Below are 24,293 nucleotides of genomic sequence, written 5' to 3'. Positions count from 1 at the left end.
GCTTGTGATCAATGGGAGAAACTTTCAGCCAGCAGCGGCTCGATCTGATGCTGATATTCCAGCATAGACATGGGAACGCCTTCATTCACAAACTGTATCAATGGATCTTTGCAGAATCAGAACAAGGCACTCAGACACTGCAACATCCCGCAACACCCCTGAATTCAAAATTTTACCCTGATCGACACGTTTGTCCCTCTGGCTTCCTGAATACGTGGCTTTTTGTTTTGTGATTATATCTCATCAGGTTTCAGAGATGTGTACCTAAAAAGGTATAAAAGTGAAAATCTGACTTTGACCTAGTTTTCTCAAGGTCAAGGTCATCATCTCATTTTTATCCTCTTTGCTGCCCGAGTAATGTGCTTTTTTTTCATCTTTATATTTGCAACAGTTGTGAAGATATTTGGTGGACAGATGGACAAACACCTCAAACACTGACAATTACATCACCGCTTCACAGGATAAAATCATTAGGGCTCAGATATTATACAGGTTTATTCAGCAAAACTCACAGGCTGTAATTTCAATCTACACACGGTTCTACCAGAGCACTTAAGAAACTAACAATAAAGAAAGACACATTTGAGTCAAACTGTTGTCTTTATTCACAGTGAACTACAGACATAATCACATCTTAAACTTGAACTGCCTGAGAGAAATCGAGATCTTTAGTGTGTGATGTAAAACGCTGCAATTCCACTTCTGTGCCATTTTTGGGCACAAAAAAAGAATCATTTTGACTGTCAAGTACAAAACTGTTGATATATAATTGACAGAAAAGTCAGCATTCCTGGGTGTACAGCAGGATATACATGTAGAGAACGAAAACTCAGCAACCATTCAGTGATGTAACAGGAAATGTTGTGATGTCATCTAATACAGTATCCAATTCATTAATATCTACCTTCGAATGTCCTGATAAACAAAAACCTGCAGGACCACAAGGGATATCAGAGGAAGACTGTTGCTGTTTTATTGCAAGAATATTGATCCTTTTAAATATAACCATTAGACATGAGACCAGGCTGCAAAACAGACCCCAAAAATGATCATATCACAGTCCACCACCCCATTTCATTCATTACATCGGTGCAGACCACCTCCCAATACTTAAGTCAGCCAACAGCAAAGAATCCCAGATGAAAACATCTCTGCAGAGTAAAAAAAGACAAGTAACCTCACATCCCTTCTTGTGCTGCTTAAGGCATTTTGCAAGTCAATGCTGGCGATGGTTAGCGTCCCATGGTTGGCATGGTAACAGCCGGGCTTGTTACGGTGGCATCCTCAGCCTTCCATTGTGAAGTGACAGTCTTGATTTGTGTGTAGAACTGGATACCCTGGATGTGAAGATGCAACTGAAGTGTTAACTAACAAGCACAACTTTTCAGATGTACAGTATTTTCCGCACTATAAAGCCTTTAATTTTTTCCCAAAAACCAACAGTGCACCTTATATCCAGTGCGCCTTATATATTTTTTTAAAAAAAGGTTTAAAAGAGGCCATTCATTGAAGGTGCGCCTTATAATACAGTGATCTTTATAGTGCGGAAAATACTGTATTTAACAGAACACACATAAAACTGCTTGTCACATTTACCTGCTTGCCGTAGAAGTTGGTGTCTCCTCTGAAGGAGCCTCTTGAGCCGGTGAAGGAAAACATGGGGAGGGGGACAGGGATGGGCACATTCACACCAATCTGCACAAATGCATAAGAAATTATACACCGAGATTAAATCTAACCTTTGGGTGACCAAATGTTTGAACACCAGGTGCGACGGATCAACATATAAAACTTTTTAAATCACACACACACTATATGGTCCACTGCTTCCCCTTTAAACTGGCTGCAGATAAGTTTTTGTTATAGCATATCATCATGAAGTAAATGTTGATTGCACAATGTAATGACTATGGCATAATGACACCATCTGCATTTAAATTGGTTCCATATAAACTTCACTTTCACTCAGCCATTCTGTCTGCCACTGGGCACGAAATGTCCCAGGAAAATGAAGGTTGACTCGTGAGGCAGTCACGCCTGCAGCCTAGCATCATTTCCGTTTCCAACTCTCTATTATGGAGTCAACGAATGAATCAAGTCTCACTTTTGTCCTGTGTCATTTGTTGCTACTCTGAGGAAAAGAAATTAATTTTTCTTTGTGACAGCGGTTGTTACAGATTAAAAAGTGTACAACGACTATACCAGACCGAGACTCAATCACAGAACCTGGAACAGACTTAGAACTGATGCAGATTGGCTCTTGATGCAAAATGCAGGTTTGAGATTTTCCCATACTTTCTATTTTTGGTCAGACGATGGCTGACAGGTCTGGAAACATTAAATAATTTCTCTTTTTGCTCTCACATCTAGTATGCCAACTGGTTGGCACATTTGACCATATAGCTACGCCAGTCTCACACTTGTGGCTCACTTAGGACCAAAATAATACCAAGTGTGAATCCCCACCATTAATTCTGAAAACCACAAAGAACCTAAGTGATCTACACGTTCGTGTTCTCAATCCCTTGTAAAAGCATGTCACACCTGGCCAACGTCCACCTCGTGAGTGTATTTGCGTGCTGTGGCTCCGTTGGTGGTGAAGATGGCAGTGCCATTGCCATAGACGTTTCTGTTGATTATTGAAATGGCTTCATCGAGGCTGTCGGCCTCCAGGACCACAAGCACCGGTCCAAAGATCTCCTCTTTATAACACTTCATGTTTGGCTGAAAAAAACAGAACAATTACAAAACAGTACATCAGAGTTTCTGCCAGAATTTAATTCATCAACCCTTATAAGTGCTATTTAATATCAGCCACGACACTCCACTGTCAGCAGAGCTGGCTGAACTATTCCTATATATGGAGATACAATATTCTATATTTAAGTGATAACAAATCTCATCATTCATAAGGGTGACAACACAAGAAACAGTGTGAACACACGCACACGTTGAACTAGTGCACCACAAATTCACAGAAATGTGAAATCTTCAGCCACTCTACTGCTTCCTCTTAATCCACCACAGACACACATTACTCTCAAATGTCAGAAGTGTGCTTATATTTTCTCTTACAACTGAGGTAACGTAAAAATGAATGAAACCTCAAATATATGGAACTTTTTTACACCTCAAAAACGGATAAAAGGTTCTACAAAACCAACTTTTTTCATCTGCTGAAAACAAGTCAACCCAGTGACCACACCACTGATGTAATTATTCCTAAATTATAAGGCAAGCCTGTTAAGCTGTTAACTTTGAAAACAAGTTACTGTTTATTTACACAGTGAAATGTTATACTAAGTGACTCTAGGTTTTGATTTGTCAGGCTCCATTTACCAAAAGTCAGAATTATTTAACGTTTTGATATTGATGCGGATCAATGTTGACACATTTTTGTTATTTCCCGCAAACCAAAAACAAAATAGAGTTTAGAAATCATATTAGATATAAAAAAAACTTCACAGATGTTATTTCTGTAACTTGGTGCCTTGCTATTGCTAAAATTATATTTCAGACTCCTATATTACAATTCTTTTCTAAAATAACTGCCAATATATGCTATAACACTACATTTTCAGAGGAGGTTCTGTGCTACAGCTTATCCCCGCACACAAACCTCACCTTGACATTTCCCAGGATGGTGGGTCCTACAAAGTTTCCTCTCTCATATCCTCTGACGTTGACGTTTCTACCATCCAGCAGCAGCGTGGCGCCTTCATCCACCCCACTCTGTATCAAAGACTCTACCCTAGCCTTGGCTTCAGGAGAGATCAGGGGCCCCACGTCTGCACCGGGCTGATCACCTTAAGGAATATGTGCAGAATTTTTTTCATGAGGGACGGTGTCAGGCTACATTTTGTACTAAAATGCTTAAGAACATGCACCATTTGAAATGCTTAATTTTCTGTGCACAGGGTCACTGATGAAATGAAGCTACCTGCATTTACACGCAGTGCTTTTGAGCGATCCACTAGCTCTGGGAGCCATTCACGTGAATCCCCCACAAATATAGCAGTGGAGAGAGCCATACAGCGCTGGCCAGCTGCTCCGAAGGCAGCCCCCACCAACTGGTTGATGGTGTTCTCTTTGTTGGCATCAGGCATCACCACACCATGATTCTTGGCACCCTAAAATGAACAAAAAAATGAGGACAAGGCTCTATGGGACATCAAACCGAATCACATGCGTTACAAATCTCCATGATTGACAGCTAAGCGCTGAGGTGTTGCCTTAGTAACAGAAAATAGTAAGCCTCATGTGGATTTTTCTTTTTAAGAAGAAAACTGGCCTGGTGTAAAATATAGTACGTTGTTATGTGAAGAGCTTTATATTTGATGTGAGGAAGCTGAAACCTTGCTGTGAGTTTCGGCGTACCATGTTGGACTGCACTCTCTTGCCGTTCTTAGACCCCCGCTCGTAGATGTACTCCCCAGCGGAGTTGGAGCCCACAAAGCTGATGGCTTTGATGGCCGGATGGTCACAGATAAAGTTCACCGCTAAGCAAAAGATATAAACAGATAGTTAATCCTCTCTTCTTTGTTCTTTCTGCACCCTTGAGGCACAAAATAATCGAACGTAGATTCAAATCTTCTTGCTTCACACAGGCCTTAATAACTTAGAGATATAGATTGGGTACATTATGGAAATGTATTCATCTACATATTGCCTGGGGCTTTATGATTATAATCAACCTTGGACCTTTTCCCATTGCTCATTACACACAAAAAAGTGCAACGAACATGAACACACATTCGTACCTGCATGTTGCCCATGGATGATATTGAGTGTACCATCTGGTGCCCCAGCATCCTGGAGCATTTTGGCCAGAAGCATGGTACATCCTGGGACCCGTTCAGAGGGCTTCATCAGGTAGGTGTTCCCACACACCATGCCAATGGGGAACATCCACAGAGGAATCATTGCAGGAAAGTTAAAAGGGGCGATACCAGCACACACCCCGATGGGCAGACGGTAGGTGTAAGTGTCCATGTCCTTGGTGATGGAAGGTAGCGTCTCCCCCAGCATGAGGGATGTGATGCTGCAGGCATGCTCAACCACCTCTGGGAGGAGAGGAAGAGAAAGGATGAGGGTCATAAATACAAACAATAGCTGAATTAATACATCTCTGAAAAGTTAAATGGAAATATGAGTTCTCCAAGACAATGGGCTAAAGACTGAAGTATAAAAAGTATGATATATCATACGATATATCAATATATCGTCTTGGTACATAAAAGGTGTTTGTTGATTTGCTTCCCTTAAAGCACTAGCGCTAAAGGAAATCTCTGCTGTTGGCAGCACTGCGCTAACATACATTTATACAACTGAGGTCAAAAATAAAACAAATTAAAAAATGAAGAATTAACAACAGTATAAAGCACGTCAAATTGGACCCTGATCCTAGCCGATGTGTGGAGGTGAAAAGAGGAATTCAGGCTTTCATGGAGGCATGGTCAGTAAAAAGGAGTTAGTGTCCTAAACGACCCCTGATCCCAACAGATGTCTGGAACTTAAAAGAAGAAGTTACATCTGGAGATACTAAATCAAATAGATATTAGACGAGACTAAAAAAAATCTAAGACTTTTTTTTTTTACATAAAAAGGAATTGATCAAAAATCATGGGAGGAAAATGACCTGAGCCAGTGTCAGTTCCATTCCATTGTCGAGGGAGATAAACTATGCTACAAGTGACCACCTTTCCCAATTTTATTTTCTAAGAGAAAGTTTGGACTGATCAGAGCCTGCTGTTGCTTAAGGACTAGGAAAACTTTGTGAGACGTCAAACTCACCTCTAAAACAGGACGTTTTGAATTGATCATTCAAATCTACTCTCTGGGTCTACAGACATCCTGAATTACAAGGTACAGCTGATTTTATTGTTTATATATAAAATATATATGCATATATACACAGTATACATCTGTATATTTAATTTTCAATTTAATATACATATACATATATATGTATACTGTATGTCCATATATTCTGTTATTGTATAGATTTATGAATCTATAGTATAAACATATATTATAATTTTATATACATGTATTTTTCCATTTTAAGAAAAAGCATTGTTCTGTTGTTTATGTTTATCAAGAATGAAACAAAACATCTATTTGTCAATATGGGCACAACAAAATCATTGCCCCGTAATTAACTGAGCTACCAATATGCAAATTAACACCTGCACCCACTTAGTACGAGCAGACGACAACAAAAAGGTTGACCAAAATACACGCTTTTCATCAGAGATGCAAACTCGATAAACCCTAGTCTGAACAGAGGAATTTGATCTCTGCTACATATTCACCAGAACTCTAATCTCATCAGGATGTCCAAACCCAATAGCGCACTAGAAGGTCAACTCTACTTACGGAGTCCTCTAAACACATCTCCTTCTGCATCAGCGAGGGTTTTGCCCTGCTCCATGGTGATCATTTTAGACAGTTCATTCTGAAACATCGGAGGGAACATGGCTCACAATTAATTCAAAGCATCAGTGAGCAAAAAGATAAAACAGAAACATGAATAAGCATCAACTCTTTTCCAACAATTTAACATAAAGAACGAATTATAACAAATAATATTAGTAATCATATGAGCAAAATGGCCCATCTCCCTACAATATTATCCTTGATGAGCTGCTGGTAGCGCAGGAAGATCTGCTGCCGGCTGAGGATGGAGGTCTCCGACCATGAGTGGAAGGCTCTGGAGCAGGAGTCCACAGCTGCCAGCATCTCCTCCTGGGTAGTTTTGGGAACTCGTCCCACCACCTCATTAGTGGCCTGAGGGGCAAGAGACAGTCCATACCAGACACGTTGACTGAGAGCAGGGGAAGTCATTACTTTATATTACTCTATGCACATTGCTTCATAAATATTAATAATCTAATGGTTGTTTTCTATCTTTGTAGATTTGATGTCTTGTGACGAAAGTAGATGGTGGTTTTTACACGCTATAATCATCAATTATAGCCCTGCTAGAAGCTTATATCTGACAAGCTAAACTACAGCAAGGGAGGACTTGTGCAAGGAACAAAAGATGAGACTTTTAGTTCTCTCATTAAGAAATCAAAATATTAGAAGTTGGCAAATATTTTCACCTCACCAGTGCGTATGATTTACTATTAAAGAGTCACACCGATTATTTGCACACAGCCTAAAGCAGAGGTCTTTTTGCTGTTGCTGTCTTTTTACAGATTGAAAATAGTAAATCCATGAACACTTACAGGGTTATGAATGTCGAGCCATTCAGAGGTATTGGACTCCACAAACTTGCCATCAATGAACAGCTTGGTGGTGGGCTGGAGGATCACAGAAACATATGACTAATTCCCTCGTTGCCTGGTTACATCATACTTTATTAAGGACATCCATTCATCACCAAACATATGTTTTAATTCTGTCAGCTCTCTGTACACTAGTGTTTTAATTCATTTAAACATCCTGTGCAGTCACACTCTAGGCTGAGTTTTGATGGTGCACAATCTCCTGTGAAACAAATGCTTTTAATATGAAGTTTCTAACCACTTCATACTCAAAAGTCATGCATTATGATATTAGTTACAGGAAAAAATATGTCCATTGATTTCTCATTTTGGGATATTTCTACAGTTTCTTACCTTAAAACAAGTACTGGAAACGTTAAAATATATCATTACCCATTTTGCGTTAATACCACCTTACTTAAACGTTTAGTGGAGTGTGTGTAACTTAACTTTCTGAACACTGTAAAGAAAAAACCTCTTTACAGCACAAACAGGTTTTTCCTGCAAAACCATTTTGAAGTCTTTTTAAACAGTCACAACAGTACAGTTTTCACTCCCAATGACTCTTCATTGCTTTAAACAAACATAAGATACTGTATCCTTAACCTAACAGTATTTTTGTGTAACAAATTTGAACATGCCACTAAACTTTGTATGTTAATGTTCATTTATATTAAAATCATAAATTCATCTCAAGCGCTGCTATTTTCAAATGAGACATGAAAACAGTCATCTTGAAACAATAGAGCTAAGCTCCAGGTTCCATTGAATTTAATAAAATACAGTTGTCAAACATTTCAAAAATCAAGATACTGCAGGGAAATATTGAATCCTACCCAGTCAAACCATGGTAATAAAACAAAAAAGTACTGAAAACTTTAAATCCGACGTTTAATAGAACCTGTGTGCAGACTTTCACTGAGCTGAGTTGGTGAACTCCTTACCACTGAGGCGGAGTAACAACGACCAAGCTGGAGAGGGACCTGCAAGAAAGGAACACCAGCTGCAATTTATAGTAATCCTACTTCACCATGTTCAAATGAATGGAAGAAAAGGCTTGAGTGTTCCACTGCTCGTCATCATTCTCACATGATGCACACAAAAGTGGTCCATACCTAAACAAAACATTGAATGCTCGTAGGTATGGAAGTGGGTTATGCGCGATGTGCATGTTAGACAACGACTGTGCTAGCTAGAAGCTAGTTGTAATAGTTTGAGGTGCATCACCAAGCGTCGCAGGAAAACAATTGTTTCACAAAAAAGAAGCTCGGATATAGTTTACCTTTCTACTCAGAATAGATCGGAGGAGAATCGCAGCCATTGTGTTGTGTGTATCCTGATCTAAAGCCCTTCAACTGACCCCAGTGTAGCGAGCAGGCAGTGGGACCTTTAGCTAGCTAGCACCAACACAACACATTCAAGAGCGGTGGGCTCTCATTCTGCGCTTCAAGACGATTTACAAATCACCATCACACTCAGTCAGAGTCACAGTCTACTGGACATGTGATTGGCTGATCGCTTAAATGTGCGCCAGTGTCTTTCAGCATTCGTATGGGCGGGACAGTGATAATTTAAAAGCCAATCCCCATGCGATATTAACAAGCCGCCCTAGTTTACAAACACCTGATTGGCTGTTGCTGTTGAAACCCGCCGGAGTCGTCTCTCCTACTACAGGACTGAGTTGTTAAAAGCATGCTCGGGAACTTCTAAGTCAAAAACTTGACCCACAGAGTCCGACACTTCACACTGAAACGCTCTACGTTAAATAAGATTTCATGACCAGACAATAATAATTAGTTAGTTCTATGTCTCAAGGAAACGCTCGTCAGCGATTGGTGGCAGGTGACCGTTTCCATAGTAACTTTATTATCAGCAACATGGAGTTCCTGCAGTGGAATTGCGATGATGTGGCAAGATGGATTGAGTCTTTGGGATTTCCACAATACAAAGTACAGTATGTTAACGTCCCCCTGAATCAACAGATAACGTTAACATTATATTTATCGTTATGTTTAATTTTCAGTATTCCGCCCTCATTATTCATTTCTGTCACAGGAATGTTTCACGGGGAACCGCATCACAGGAAGAAAGCTCATTTATGTAACTTGTGCCTATTTGCTGAGACCTGGAATCACAGATTTTAAAGACATGCGGGTTTTAAGAGCCCTCATTAAAGGTTAATTTTATTTTCATCACTTATTTGCATATCAGAGATAGAGGCACACATAGATGTTCAAAGAAGTTTCAACAAGCCGAGTAGCACCTATAATGATGCCACTGTTACAGCAGCTTATATACATACAGTACTATAAAACCTGCTGTTATCTCTTTCTGTCTTAACTGATTTATGAATTATAAGTGAAAATGCTTTTTGCCAAGGAGGTTATTTGTTATTAAGCAGTATATCTCGAGAATATCCATATTTCAATTATATTTTTAATTAAAATAGGACCTTGGTTTTTAGAAAGATTTTAGATTTTGAGGCTGAACGAACAAGATGAAGAATTCAGGAAATCCTTTGCAGTAGTGGAGGGTAGCACCCTCTAAGTGATTACGAAAATACTGACAAAAATGTATGCAATGTTTTCTTTCTCCAACTGAAGTTTGAAGACAGTAGATGGCACTTGGGTGGTAAACAGGTGATCATACTAAGATACATTGACATGTGGATCCAGGAAAGTCTTTGCAACCTTGAAGGAAATATATGCTCTTACAGTCCCCTTGTAGTTTTAGTTATGTAGCCTAATTTGAGCAATAGCAGCACATCGTTCTGTGTAATTTACTATTGGCAGCATAAGGTAATCATAATGATTCATAGACATATTGCATGGTTACCTCCTCAGTTCTACATTACTTGTAAACACCACAAAGCTGGTGTTAAGCCTGTGTTAACTCCATTGCACATCCCATTTGGCACTTGAACACTCTTTCTTTGAACATTTTGGCATCCAATTAAAGCCATCCGTTGTAATAGAACCTCGCTGCCAGCAGACACCTCAGATCATCTGTATCACATATATGCTGTTTACAGTTGAAGGACCTGTTTTTCTTATCTCTCCCTGAGGTCAGAACAAAATTGGCTGAAAGGGTTTGTATATAATCAGCTCTGCTTACAGCAAAAGCAACAAAGCACTCATCAGACAAACTCACTGAACAACTGTCTGCACTGTATTTACCCAAGATTTATTGGTTCAGCCTGTAAATTCTTTGATTCGTTTGCTTTATATGGAATGCAACCCTGTAGCCTTTCTTTCCGTGATGCCCCAAATCCTAGTGAGTTTTCCTAAAGATGAGATCCTATCACTCTCAGTGGACCATTTTAAAATATAGGATATGTTGTGTATGAATCAGATTATCAAAATACTCAAGCCTGCTGTGCACCTCTATAGGTCATCTCTGCTCATGTTCGTGAGCTGCTGGGGATCAGAGAGACCCCGTGGACCCACAACATCGCTGACCCTCTGCGTGACGCCAGAGGCTTGTTTTTGGAAAAAAAGAGCCGGACAAGTGAATGGGAAGACAGGCCTCACCTACAAACAGTTTCTAAATAGCATGCATCAGGCAGCAGGAGCCCACACAACAATAAAGAAGAATAGCACAAGCAAATAACTCAAATGAGACACTCACTGAAAACATCTTCAGATCTTGACTTTACTATCCACCTATAAAATTCAGTCAAATTATATTCACTGAGGTTTTTGTGGAAGTAGCCAACGTTTCCAATCTGAACCACCTCTGAAATAAATCCTTACTGGCCTTATGAGATTTCACAATAAAAGACTGAGGAAGCATTTTTTTCCATGCAGTAGCACAGCCTTTGTGCACATACGAAAACAATGTGTAGTTCTCCATGCCAGTTCTGGATAACTTATTCCCATTGGTCTGAAGCTGATGTAACTGGATCGAGCAATTGATCTGCGGTAGAAATCCTCAGGGTAATTCTACGGATGACAACGAACTCCTATTTCAAAGCGCCAGGACACCCATAGGTCACTGTTCTTGGGAATAAAAAACACTGAGTCTGCAAGAACACTTCTTTGCCTCTGTACTGTAATAGACTTATGAAAATGGGCTACTTTGCCAACTTGCACAAAAGGCCATAGGATCATTGCATCACAGTCGTGGGGTGAGTGCCAAGCAGACCCACGGGGAGCTGGGGATTCCAGTTACAGCCAAGTCAACAATTTCTTGCCAGTAATCTATGTAATCCATACATGCTATAGGCTGTTGTTTGACAAGCTGTGCCAATTGGTTTAATTTAAAGCATTGAATGGATTTTAAACAACATTGTCTCTGTTTATTTGACTTTTTTATTTTCACATCTTGCGTGTCTAAATATGACATTTATGATTTTTTTTTTTAAATTGAATAAAAGAAGAAGAAAGATTATAAAGCAACTACATGTTCGTGCAGTAGAGTTCAATCTCCATGAATAAATTATGATGCCTGCTTGTGAGATAGGCTGGGAGGCACTGCATCTGTCTGTGCACACAAATGGTCTCTGTGCAGATCGGAGCGCACTGATTACAATTCAGCGCACAGTACCTCTGGTCAGAAATGGAGCCGGGTCGGTGGTTGACAGTAGTTCGGGGGGCATAAGGAAGGGAGACGGGGGAGGTGGGGGCATATGATGGCAGCAACCTTTCAGTCAATCTGGATTAACTCGCACTGAGCCCTGCGTCGCCGGTAAAACCCAGTGAAAGCGATAGGAACATCTGGCTGAATTCAGCAGAGCATCAGTCCCCCCCCCCACCCCTCAGCGCTGTGGATATTAAAGCAGCCTGTCGCTTCAAAGGCGTTTTCTCATTTGGAGGTGGATGCAGGCGGATGCGCAGTGGAGGCGATCCCGCACAGCTGCAGCCTCGAAGCCACATCGGGACCCTGCAGGTTTCCTTTTTCCAGTGGGGGTTTTTTTTTTTTTTTTCTCTCTCTCGAAAGGGGGAGTGCTGACTTCCATTTCATCGGTGTGAGGAGATCGGAAAGGAATCGTCCTTTATCTCACAGTCATGGATTTCTTGAAGGGCATCGCTGATTTCGCAGGCCGTCACATGTTATAGGAGCCGAGACGCGTGTTTCGGGACACATGAATTATCTCTAAGACGCACATTCGGTCCCATTTTTAAAAAATTTTTTTAGGCAAGGATGCTCTCAGCTATCCATGGATGAAATCGGCTCAAATTCACCTTCGTTTAACTCGACTTCATGTGTCATCTGCAAGGTAAATTCAATATTTTATAGTCTGCAATTTGTGTCAAATGCAGCGACTGAACTCTTTGGGGGGGAAGTGTCTGTCAAGAGGCGCAGTCCTGACTTGAAGTACTTCTCTCAGGACCCATCTGAAGGGGTTCAGATCTGTCCTCCTCTCGGGTTGTGGCTGGAACCCATCAGCCAAGACCTGCACCGCAAGGTCAAAAAAAAAACCCCCCAAAAAACAACAACTCTCCAACTGCCAAGAAATGCCGTCTTATAGCAAAATTTGTGCATTTTCTGTCCCCCCCTCCCTCCCTCCCTACAGGTGAAGCTGAGAATGACGCCGATTGTGGCCATTATTCATGCGTGCAGCGTGAGATTGGTTTCATATTTGAGATGTTTCTTTGTTTTATCGTGCGTAAAAGTGTCCCGTGATGGGTTTGATCCGTGCTGTGGTTAAACACTATCTGATATGCAAATTACACATCGGTCAATGAGGTGTGATGTCGCCTAAATTAGCCTAAGTAACAAAAATTGATGATAGGATGAGTGTGTGGGCAGATGGGGCATGTTGCCAGGTGACTGACAGAGACAGGTGAACATGGCACCAGTCTTTTTTTTTTTTTTTTTTTTAGAAAGGATGGAGCACAATGGTGTTATGTCGAGTGTTTGTTATCATATATCTTATTATTCATGAGTGCCCCAGGCACCAATGTAACTGCTACATCAGTGAAATCAGGCCCACGCCTCATTTTGCAGCTCCTATTTGCTGTTAATGCTATGTTAATGCACTCAGTGGTGTAGCTTATCTTCTCCTACCTCTCAGTGATAGCACAGGAGTGATGTGTGCTTCCTGAAGGCTGAGGCTGTTCTGCAGACCAGCTGACCCAAATTTCTGCTCTCCACAAAATAAGCTTTTGTTCTCGCTGAAGAAATGCTTTCATTAAGACTTGAAACGCTTCGGAATATTTTGCAGCCACACTTGCGTGAGCTGCTCATTTTGGACATATGTGCATGAGTCGCTTTTGGATTACACAACACAATATAGAAGACTTTGCATTATTTAGATATTTTGTTGCCTTGTGAAGTAGAACACAGGACCTCAGGAGCATCTTAGAATAACAGGGAAATGAATCAATGGACACAGGATGGTGGATTTTCTTTTGGCTGCCCTTATTCCTTCATATTTAGGCTTCAACACGAAAAAAAAAAAAAGCCAGTGTAACAGAGAGTGGTAACTTTCACACAGAGAGCTGTAAGGATTTTGCTTTTTATCTCCTTGTACCTGAAATTTACACCTGGGAATATTTGAAAGTCTACAGACCTGAGGGCCCATACTGTGGAGAATATTCATTTGTGGGGGCCATATTGATATTCTGAGGCGGTGTTCACAGACTCTGCATTCCTCTTTCCGGAAGAAAATCCCTGGTCGTAAGCCCCCAGCATCAGGGGCACGTCACAGTGGAGCAAGAATCAGGATCAAAGTCGATGATCAGAATTCAGATCTGGCCTATTCAGTTGATGTTAACATGAAGAGTCCTCTCTGTGTTTGTTTATATGCTACATGTCAGGAGGTATCTGGTGTATCAAGGCATCGCTGAATTACTTGTCATGATTTGTGAGGGGAAACACTCGGAATTGCAAAGGGGAGACGTAAATGCTGATGAACAGTACTTCTATTGATGCAATAGAATGATGATGGGTCTGCTTAGTATGCTCGCCCCCTGGCACACATGAACACGCAAACACACATCCCCACACAAGCTTGTCTGAGTGCAAAATCATTTCAGCCACATCTGAGTTTTACATCGAGTAATTAATGCTTTCATTATGTGCAAGAGGGGAAAAGCAGTAATTAGTCAGTCACTCCAAACATAGAATTCAGTACAATATTAGCTTAGGGTACAATCTACTTTCCTCTCTTCACATCAGGGTCATAAAAGAAACAAGTCTGTGCTGGTCCACAAGCAGCACCTCAATTGTTGAGGCCCTTTCCTCCAGAGAGGGCTCTTTGTTTAAATATTATTAGGTGAATTGAAAATGAGCCGCTGATTACATCTCACCCGAATCTGACGTTTTCTGTGTTGCCATGGTATCAAGGCTGTCACCCAAGAGCTATCACATTCTAACATTGGCAGACTCTGTAGGAAAAAAAAAAAAAAGTGTCACAGCACATATTCACAATCACAAACACAGATGTGTTAGTTAGAAAGTCAGTAACAGCATCAGTGTTTGTTCAGGATGTTTGGATTGGGGCTACGGCGAACATTTTACCCAACAAAACTGAATTTCTAGCAGCTCACTCAAAATATGATCCACTTCAACAGACGCCGTTGCTCCATTTGGGCTCATAAAGCCGGCAGTCTGAGGACCCATTTCACCGGTTTGTCGATACCATTTTACCATCATGTTGCAGCATCAGTTTACCTCCTTGACACAACAGAGCTTATTTTTGGCAGAAGTGAACGTCTGGCAGCTTTTTCCCAGAGTAACCCAGGTGAGACCCAAGCGAGACATTCCCATGTGCTCCTGCGTTGCCCTGTGTGGAGGAACACTGAACAGACTTCATCTCATTAACTTCCTTTTGCAAAGTTGCTTTCCCTGATTCCCTGCCCAGACGCCAACTGCAGAAGCTTTCTCACATGAGCTCCAGCATAAGTTAGACCATCTGAATACATATCCCCCCTGACCTCGCTCGCCGATTGGCATGTGGTATGCTGCATAAGGGTTTTCTTGGCGAATGCCACCCCAGGGAGACCATAGATATCCTCTCCCACAGCATGCTGCCGCTGCTGCACATGAATGTCTCTCCACTGCTGGGGGTTCTTGTGTTGTTGTGAGCTACCTCTATTAGGCACAAATCCACCCACTGGTGTTCATGTGTGGGGGTGTTCTGTCAGTCTGCTCCGTTTTCTGAGGTTGTAAAGACCTGCTCAGAGGCAGTAAACGAACATTTGATTGACTAAGGAGATTACAGTTAATGCATTAGCAGATGATCTGTTTTCTTGTTTATTTGTGGGTCACCTAAGTTGCCTCCCAATAATGACAGCTTGACATGGAGGGTAATGATTTTCTGTGGGCGTGACATTTAAAGATGAAGTGCATGATTGATGAATGCATTGATTGATTATCTACTTATTTGTTCATGTATCTGATGAGTGCAACCTGTTATGTAAATTACCCTGGAACTACCTAATTAAACGCAAATTAGAGAGATGGTAGCAGATATTTCCTGCCCTATCTCAACAGCAAGGGGTTGTTCTTTTTGTCTTCACAGAATAAATTTGGAGGGATTACTGATGCAACCCTTTTTTCTTGATGTTGGAATGAAATTTCAGCAGTTTAAAAAAAAAAAAAATCCCCTTCTGTATCATGTATCACGTCTTCAGTGTCATTCAAGGCTGGAAGTATAGCACTTCCTCTCTACCTCACTGGAAACCCAAAGTCGTACCATTCAGACACAGAGCAGGTGGTTGGCACACCGATATGGTCAATATGGTACACACACACACACACACACAAATAAAATTGATAGTAAAGGTTCCACATAGGTACTCAGGCGCCACTACTCATTGTTTTGCAGCACTCTTGACATTGAAGTCAACTGCCATCTTTAAGGAGTGTCATGATGACATTTAATTACTTTAATTTTATAATGGCCTCCATAGTACATTTCTCATTGGCCCAAATTGCAGTAACACGGCACCCCAGACTACAATCCAAAGAGCAGGGGTCTTGTGTGCGTCAACTCAAGTTGTACCGTGTAGAAATGGGTCAAGAACGACATGAATTCATTGCTGCTCGATCAGCGATATTCATGAAAATGTCACAGCCAGCGCACTGTTTCCAATTATATCATTCCTCCTTTGTTATTATGGGTCCTTTAAAGGCAACCTCTTTCGCGTCTCGATGTCAAAGCTTTTTCCCCGGCCATTCCTTCCCACCCCCCTCTTTCTCACATTAAAACATGCTCCTGCATGGCAAACATGTCACTCCCATCCAGTCATATCTTTTTTTTTTCAGTCTTTACCTCATATTTCCGTTCTCAAGGTTATTACAATGTGAGCTATGTCACAGCTCTGGTGCAACAAAATCTTTTGAGGCATGAAGGGGCTCATTTGGCAGGACGTTTGCTGAGGCAAGGTTTTTAAGCACACTCTAAGATGGAACGCAGAGGCATTACCAGCAAACCACAGAAAGCTATGATGATAAATCAGCTATTCTCTTCAGTATTTAAAGGTTAGCTTTAGAATTTTTATTAGAGTTGTGGGATTGGATCCCTTGTTCCCTCTGGTTTATTTGATTAGTGTTACTTTCTGTGTACTGTAACGGGACACCCAGAGGGTTGAATATTCCATGTTCAATCAAACTTACACTAAATTTCCTGTCTAAAAATAATTGTTGCTAATGTTGCTATTGCTCTGGAACATTATGTTGTGCACTTGCAGAGCTGTGATCTGATCTCCTCTGTCTTAGTTTTATGATACGCTATATCCCTGACAAGGTCTCAGGATTCATCAAATGGATCCCTCCTTATCCCCCATCTCAGTTTTGTCATAAGTAAGCGTAGCTGCAGAGAGAACGAAGAGAAAATCAATAGCAAGGCATAGCACATCCTTACTGAGGCACTGGGCCCAATCATCCCTTGCTATTGGTGATATGATCCTAGGAGATATCAGTCTCGTCCTGATGAGGTCCAGGACTGCTAGTCTAGACTTTCATCCCTCTGTACACAAGCATAAGTCCTGCGTTGTCTTATTAAAAAAATACCATCAAGGGAACAAGACCTAAACTAATGCTGTAACACACATCTATTGTGAGATGTTTTATCCTCAGTTTTGCAGGTGATTAATTAATTTCATGTTGAATTGGACTGCATTTACTGTTTGTTCAGGCATTAAATTGCTTCGTTTCCCATTGAAACTTTGGAGTCTCTATAAATCTTACCTGTAAACTGACAGAGATGATGCTTCAAACCAGATAGAAGACCTTGCATAGTTGGATCAGGGGGATAGAAGTTCAAGACACAGATATCAAACATGTTCTTTGACTGCTTTATAAATAATGTGCCTCCCTCGCTTTCTTTCTGTTTGCTTTGGTTCTTTTAGGTGTGCTAAACTGAATGAAGACACAAATGGAGTTTCTCTTTGTTTATCTGATAATCCTCGGTGTGGCTGGAAAGTCCCTCAAAGTCCAAATCTGCCCCAAACGTTGCGTCTGCCAGGTTCTGAACCCCAACCTGGCAACTCTGTGTGACAAAAAGGGCCTTCTGTTCGTGCCCCCGAACATTGACAGGCATACCGTGGAGATGCGCCTTGGGGATAACTTTGTAACCAGCATCAAGCGCAAAGACTTTGCCAACATGACCAAGCTGGTAGACCTGACCCTCTCTCGGAACACCATTGGCTCCATCACGCCTCATGCTTTCAAAGACCTGGAGAACCTACGAGCCCTTCACCTCGACAGCAACCGCCTGACTCGAATCACCAACGACACCTTCAGCGGCATGTCTAAGCTGCACCATCTCATTCTCAACAACAACCAGCTCACCCACATCCAAATCGGGGCCTTTAATGATCTGACGGCACTGGAAGAGTTAGATTTATCCTACAACAACTTGGAAAGTGCACCTTGGGTCGCCATCCAGAGGATGTCTAATCTCCACACGCTCAATTTGGACCACAACATGCTCAGCTACATCCCAGAGGGCACCTTTTCTGGGCTTCAGAAGCTCAAGCGGCTAGATGTAACTTCCAACAAGCTCCAAAAGCTTCCCCCTGACCCTGTTTTCCAAAGAGCAGGGGTTCTGGCTACGTCTGGAATAATGGGGCCTACCTCCTTTGCTCTGAGCTTTGGAGGAAACCCATTGAGGTGCAACTGTGAGCTGCTCTGGCTGCGGAGGTTGAGGAGGGAGGATGACCTTGAAACCTGCGCTTCGCCACAACACCTTGCTGGACGCTATTTCTGGACTGTTTCAGAAGAAGAGTTCCTGTGTGAGCCTCCTCTCATCACCAGACATTCTCAGGTATACATGGCAAACGGAGGCCTGTAAGACTTTACACTTGCTGCTATTATATTCTCTGACTCAGGCAACGTATCTCTCAGTTATCCAAGGTGCTTCCTCTGACTGTCAAACCAAATATTAGCTTTGAGAAATCCTACACCACTTCTGGGACTTGACTGTGCTGCTCAGCTACCTGAATATTCTCGTACATATTGAACTTAGTTTTTAAGAAAATGTAGTCAAACTGTGGTCTGTGGAGAGTTTTAAAATCCTTTATTTAGCAAGATTTTCAAGTTGAATGGATCTATTTGTAGGATTTGCAGTGAAAAGCTCATCAAATGCTGAGATCTCGCAGCGATGTAGTAAAAAGTGTTATCTGATCAAATCCCTGCCAAATAACAGCTATGTCATTTCATTTGAATTCAACAGACTTCTTTGCCGACTTGTTCTCCTCAAAGAACAGTAATATTGATTAACCTGTCTTCATAATCATACAAATTTGTTATTATGACACTAATCAATGTTTAATTATGTTTACAAGAAATATACTGTAGCTTTAAATGTAATGTCAACATTATGAAGATTAATTAAAACATTTTAGTTATTCTGTCTTAATTTACCACACAAAGAATAATTATACTTTTTTTCTGTTATGAGATTTGGTATACGATCTAATTACTGTGACTGTGTTCAGGTCTTCACACAAACTACCTTTCCTTCCTCTGATTCAGGAGCTGCGAGCTTTGGAGGGTCAGGGTGTGACTCTGCGTTGTAAGGCCAGGGGTGACCCTGACCCTATTATCCACTGGATTGCCCCTGACGGACGCCTTATGTCAAATTCGTCCAGGGCCATGGTCCACACTGATGGCACTCTGGACATACTCATCAGCACCGTGAAGGACTCTGGTCTGTTTATACCCCAGTGGTCGTGTTTGTGTTGGTCAAACTTGTGTGTTTGTTTTAGCAGAAGACTATTGGATAGAAATTTGATGTCAAAGTTTAGACAGGGGTCATTCAGCTAAAACTGCAGGAGGCCCAGTAAGAATAAGAATAAGACTGTGAGGGGTTTTTTTTTAAACAGCTGCTGATACAACAAACTGGGGTCGTCTGGGTGACGGCTCATCAGTGTAACCACAAGACCGGAGAACATGATACCATTCATTGAATAAATGATACTTCATGTTGTGCCTTCAGTGTGTGCAGACCCGCTGACTGGTTAAGTGCCATCTTAATCCCTCCGATGACAAATTTTAATAAGAGGCTTACTAAGATATCGCCCCTGGTTTGTGGAAAAAAAGGTTTATTCACGCATTGATTTAAGTCAGAGAGAAAATTTTCTGTCAGATACATACCTTCCATCTACTTTATGTTTTATAATTCAAAGCAACACCTTACAAGTTCCTGTGTGGGGTTTGCTCAAAAGATTGATACCTCTCTCATGTCTGTCTGCCGGCAGCCAATTAGACTGTAATCAGAGGGAAACACCGAGCTGGTCTCTGACCAAATGCTGCAAAATCCAGCTGCAAAAATCATATAAACTCAAACATGAACACATCATATCTTGTTTTTAATCCATGCAAAAAACTAATTGCAGTGTTGGTTTAGTATTCTTCGCCATGAGTATCCTTATGGTGAGCTAACACTGTAGTAATACCACTAGTTGTTTTTATACTAACAATTTTATTGATGAGTGAGCTTTTGATGTGTTGACAAGCACATTTTATGCCCTCTCATATGCTAACCCAAGCCAACAGGCTGCGTCTGTAATCTTATATTATTAGATGAGTATTATGCCAATTTTATCTTCACTCTCATGAGGAAAGCAAAAAAAGTAACAGAATATTTTTATTTGAATAAAAGCTGTCATCTTTCAGGATTTGGGGTTTGCTTTTTTTCATTGCAATTTCCTTTACTGTTTTGCCTCAAACATCTAAACATCAACCTGTACATCAGGAAGGATAACGCAATCAGTTTTTTTGCTCCAGGTTCCTTCACCTGCGTGGCTTCCAACCCAGCCGGTGAGGCCCAGCAGACAGTGGATCTGGTCATCGCTAAACTCCCTCATTTCACCAACAACACGGTAGCAGAGCAGGAGCCTGACCCTGGATCATCAGATATCGCCACAGTGACCAAGACGGGGGCCGAGGCAGGAGGGTTGCCACTGGGGAATGCAAAGACAAGCCAAGAGAAGAAAGTAGTAATTGCTGAGGCCACATCCACCTCAGCCCTGGTCAAGTTTAACTTCCAGAGGAGCATTCCTGGGATACGCATGTTTCAGATTCAATATAATGGAACCTACGATGATTCATTGGTTTACAGGTAAGCAGAGAGACAGGATGCGTGTTTTAATATAAATAAATTAAAGGAAAATGATTTTCTTCATCTTCAAATGTTTGTTATTTTTAAATTAGGCAATTTAATATAAGAAAAAACAACAACTATGCAAATGATCCTTGACCTGTGCTTTATCTTTATGATCTACTCTGAATACCTTTGAATAAGTAATTCAGAACTGGACCTGGCTTATTCAGTCTGAACTAAGCAAAATGGAAAAGGACTGTTTTGAAGGACTGCATGAAATCAGTGAATAGAATGTTCCTTCGTCTCTGCCCTCTTTCACTCCATATCTACTTTTTTGTGAAGGAACTTCAACATCATCAGCACATTAAACCCTACACACTAAACTTCAGAGACATAGGAGAATCAACCTCGCAATACAATGTTGTGAACAAACCCGAGTGACTAAACACAACCTTTTATCAGTAATGATGTTGCAGAGAATAAATCAAATATCACTATGGATTATGGCTTGATAGATCTTAATAGCCTCATGTGAGATAAATGATTATCATATAATGTTATCCCCACAAATCAATTAAAAAAAGGATGATGTAATCTGCTCCTGTCTCCTTTCATTTAACCCTCCCTAATGCTTGTTAGAGCTCTCAGTGCTGTTTTTCCTTTGCTGATTTTTCAGGATGATACCCCCAACCAGTAAGAGCATCCAAGTGAACAACCTAGCAGCTGGAACAAACTACGACCTGTGTGTGCTGGCCATCTATGATGATCAGGTGACCTCGCTGACAGCCACTAGGGTGATAGGTTGCATCCACTTCACCACAGAGCCACAGTACCTCAGATGCCATTTCATGCAGTCCCAGTTTCTTGGCGGAACCATTGTGGTGATCATCGGAGGGATTATTGTGGCCTCGGTACTCGCTTTTATCATTTTCCTCATCGTGCGTTACCGAGTGTGTAACCAAGGAGATGCAGATAAGGTCAGTTTGCCATGATTCCGCCCATATTGTTCTTTTGTCTGTTCATTATTTCTATTGATGTTCAAACAGGAGTGTCTAATTGAATTGCTTTCATTCTTCCCTCTCCTCCCATACTTGTGCGCCTTTATTTCAGGCTTTAGAGATGGGAGATATCCGTTCACTGAGCAGCGATGGACAGCTGCAGGGTTGCGGGATTCCCAAGTCTCTCTCCAAGCAGGTCCTTCGTCCAGAAAAGAATGACAAGGAACCTCTTAGGGTCGCCCTGCCGCCTCCAGAGACGACCAAGCAGCGGCCGCCAGTCGTCGTAGCGGCCACCAAACCCTCCGTCCCAGACTGCACCGTCTCTTCTTCTGCTGCTAGCCACAGCTGGCACCCAGCATCCCCCGGCGCGCCAAGGCCCAAACGTCCCGGTGCTCCACCAAAGCCCTCAGAGGGACGGCAAGCCGAAGCTCAGGCAGACGTGGAGCTGGATAACATGAACCGGAATAACTCATCAGAGGTCAAAAAGACCACCTCCGTCGCTCTGGCTGTTCCTGGTCAGCCCACCAAATGGACTGCTGTTCCTAGGGGTCCTCGGCTCCATCCGGCCCCTCAGCATTACATGACTGTGCCCGCAGGGGCCGCGAGGATGAATCGCAGGCACTCCATAAACGCAGACTCCTATAGAGAGCGCTGCTTTGTGGCCTACCCCAAGACCGGGGCCAGTCTGCGCTCCAAACGGAGCCTGTCGATGAGCGGAGAGCTGCCTCAGCTGGAGAGCGCAGAAAGCATTCGCCGGGCCAGGGACAAGCTCTCCAGGTCTGAGTGGCTCCTGGAGAGCACTTTATGATTTGGAGTTTACGATCTACATTCTCACGGATTCTTGCAGCGGATTTGTGGCCCTTTGTGAAACAGACATGAATTTTATGCTGTGTTTTGGGCTCTTTTTTTTTTGCTCTCTTTCAAGGAACCTGTAAGCTCCTCTCGTATATAAAGGGGTCAAGGCAGGCATACAGGATTATGGGAAACATTTCACGTTTGTTGGGTTTTTTTTTAAACCTTATAACCTATCGAAGTCTTCTTTATAATGACGTTTGCTCAAACTTTGAAAATGAAAGGTACAACAATGTATAAAACAAGTTCATGTACAAAAACATTAAGTTGTGTGAGAGACTGTTAATCTCAGTACAACCATAGGTGTTCATGTGGTATTGGATGCAGTCAGCTGGACATTCTGTAATATATACTGTATGAGAGATACGCAGGTGGGGTTATCATACAGACTCATTGCCTGTCAAAGCGATATAATCTCTGTGACTCTGAACGTGATTGTTGTCTCCGGCTCTGCAGACAGACTTGATGACATGTCTTAATTACCTTGGTAGAGATTATGAATGTGCTTTACATCCCAGAGGTGTTGGAACAGAATGTAGTAGACAAAAAAAGTGCTTCGTCTTTTCATCCCAACACTCCCAGACAGCACAATGCAGTATGTTTGTGGCACAAGTTGACTCAGCCTAATACTGCCCTCGGGTTTGAATCAATACATTTTTATCACATAATTACATAAAGACTCAGCTCTGATAGGATTCCTGTCATGACTGATTTGAGCAACAATTGAACCAACACCAACAGCATGACAGGTGCTGGAAGTAATCTGACGTAATGTGTGGAAGAGATTCACAAGAACGGTTCATTTCCATATTTTTTACTTACAAACCTTATCATGTCACGCCAATGACAGCCATTGTAAATTAACTCGTCGATGTGAGAAAAGCGATAATCACCAGTACGGGACGACTTCAGCTCTTGATTTTGCTGTTGTTTCTGTTTGATGTTTACCAGTATAAATAAACCAGTGATAAACTCAGGCTTATTTCATTTCAGCTTGCTTTTTTGACTGTCATAATTTTTTCCAGATCAGAATCTTTGTCTTTGTGCTGAAATGCTGTTTCAGACCAGAATGATAGATGCTTTTCTTAGTCCAGCAAGCTCAACCAGAAGAATTTGGGGTTTCGACGAGATTCTCCTTTCTCCGCATGCGGTGGACGTCTGACAGATATCCGACCTCAGCTCTTGTGTTTGTTCAAGGAAGAACGGGAAGCTGATGATGAAAAGAGGCCATGCTGGTCACAGGGGAGGCGTCTTGCCTGAGCATCTCCTCCCTCATCGCACAGCGCTTTGCCTTTACCCCCGGACAGTGATCTCTGCAGAAACCTGCCGCAGGAGGAGGTTTAATTCAAGCTGCGCACTGGGAACCAACGCATGACTAATTCTATGGTTACAGTAATGTGTCCGTGTTAGCAGGGCTGACATGATATGCATTATCTGCTGGAATTTGAGCTCTGGGTCATCGTGTATTTTGGTGGTTTGGATGGTGCCTGATTGATTTTTTTTTTAATACATGTACTCGTATGCGTCTCGTGGCATGATGGCTCAAGGGAGACAAAGTATAGGGTTGAAAATACATCAGTCTGCAAGGGAAAGCTTTTAAGATCAACTCTACATGCTGCAGGTAAGACGCAAATTAATTGCTGTCACCCAAACAGGTTTGATTCAATCCCTTTTATT

At 41.8% G+C, this 24,293-nt stretch overlaps 2 protein-coding genes across 2 annotated transcripts; one reads left to right on the top strand and one right to left on the bottom strand.

Moving 5' to 3' along the window:
* Window positions 1-581: 581 nt before the first annotated feature.
* Window positions 582-8,715, bottom strand: LOC137613293 (methylmalonate-semialdehyde/malonate-semialdehyde dehydrogenase [acylating], mitochondrial-like). The gene is made up of 12 exons (XM_068342388.1): window positions 8,554-8,715; window positions 8,216-8,254; window positions 7,233-7,307; window positions 6,628-6,789; window positions 6,379-6,457; window positions 4,761-5,063; window positions 4,378-4,499; window positions 3,941-4,130; window positions 3,625-3,806; window positions 2,545-2,724; window positions 1,597-1,695; window positions 582-1,337 (listed from the first exon to the last, which is right to left on the bottom strand). The coding sequence occupies exons 1-12, from the start codon at window positions 8,590-8,592 to the stop codon at window positions 1,233-1,235; spliced, it is 1,575 nt and encodes a 524-aa protein (XP_068198489.1). The 5' UTR covers window positions 8,593-8,715; the 3' UTR covers window positions 582-1,232.
* Window positions 8,716-12,180: 3,465 nt separating this feature from the next.
* Window positions 12,181-23,580, top strand: lrfn5b (leucine rich repeat and fibronectin type III domain containing 5b). The gene is made up of 6 exons (XM_068342622.1): window positions 12,181-12,489; window positions 17,570-18,486; window positions 19,197-19,371; window positions 20,451-20,784; window positions 21,443-21,743; window positions 21,877-23,580. The coding sequence occupies exons 2-6, from the start codon at window positions 17,584-17,586 to the stop codon at window positions 22,570-22,572; spliced, it is 2,409 nt and encodes an 802-aa protein (XP_068198723.1). The 5' UTR covers window positions 12,181-12,489; window positions 17,570-17,583; the 3' UTR covers window positions 22,573-23,580.
* Window positions 23,581-24,293: the final 713 nt, after the last annotated feature.

The sequence above is a fragment of the Antennarius striatus genome, chromosome 19 (genome assembly GCF_040054535.1).
Source record: "Antennarius striatus isolate MH-2024 chromosome 19, ASM4005453v1, whole genome shotgun sequence".
Taxonomy (NCBI): domain Eukaryota; kingdom Metazoa; phylum Chordata; class Actinopteri; order Lophiiformes; family Antennariidae; genus Antennarius; species Antennarius striatus.
The sequence above is the reverse complement of the archived record's forward strand: the minus strand, read 5'-3'. Positions and strand labels throughout refer to the sequence as shown.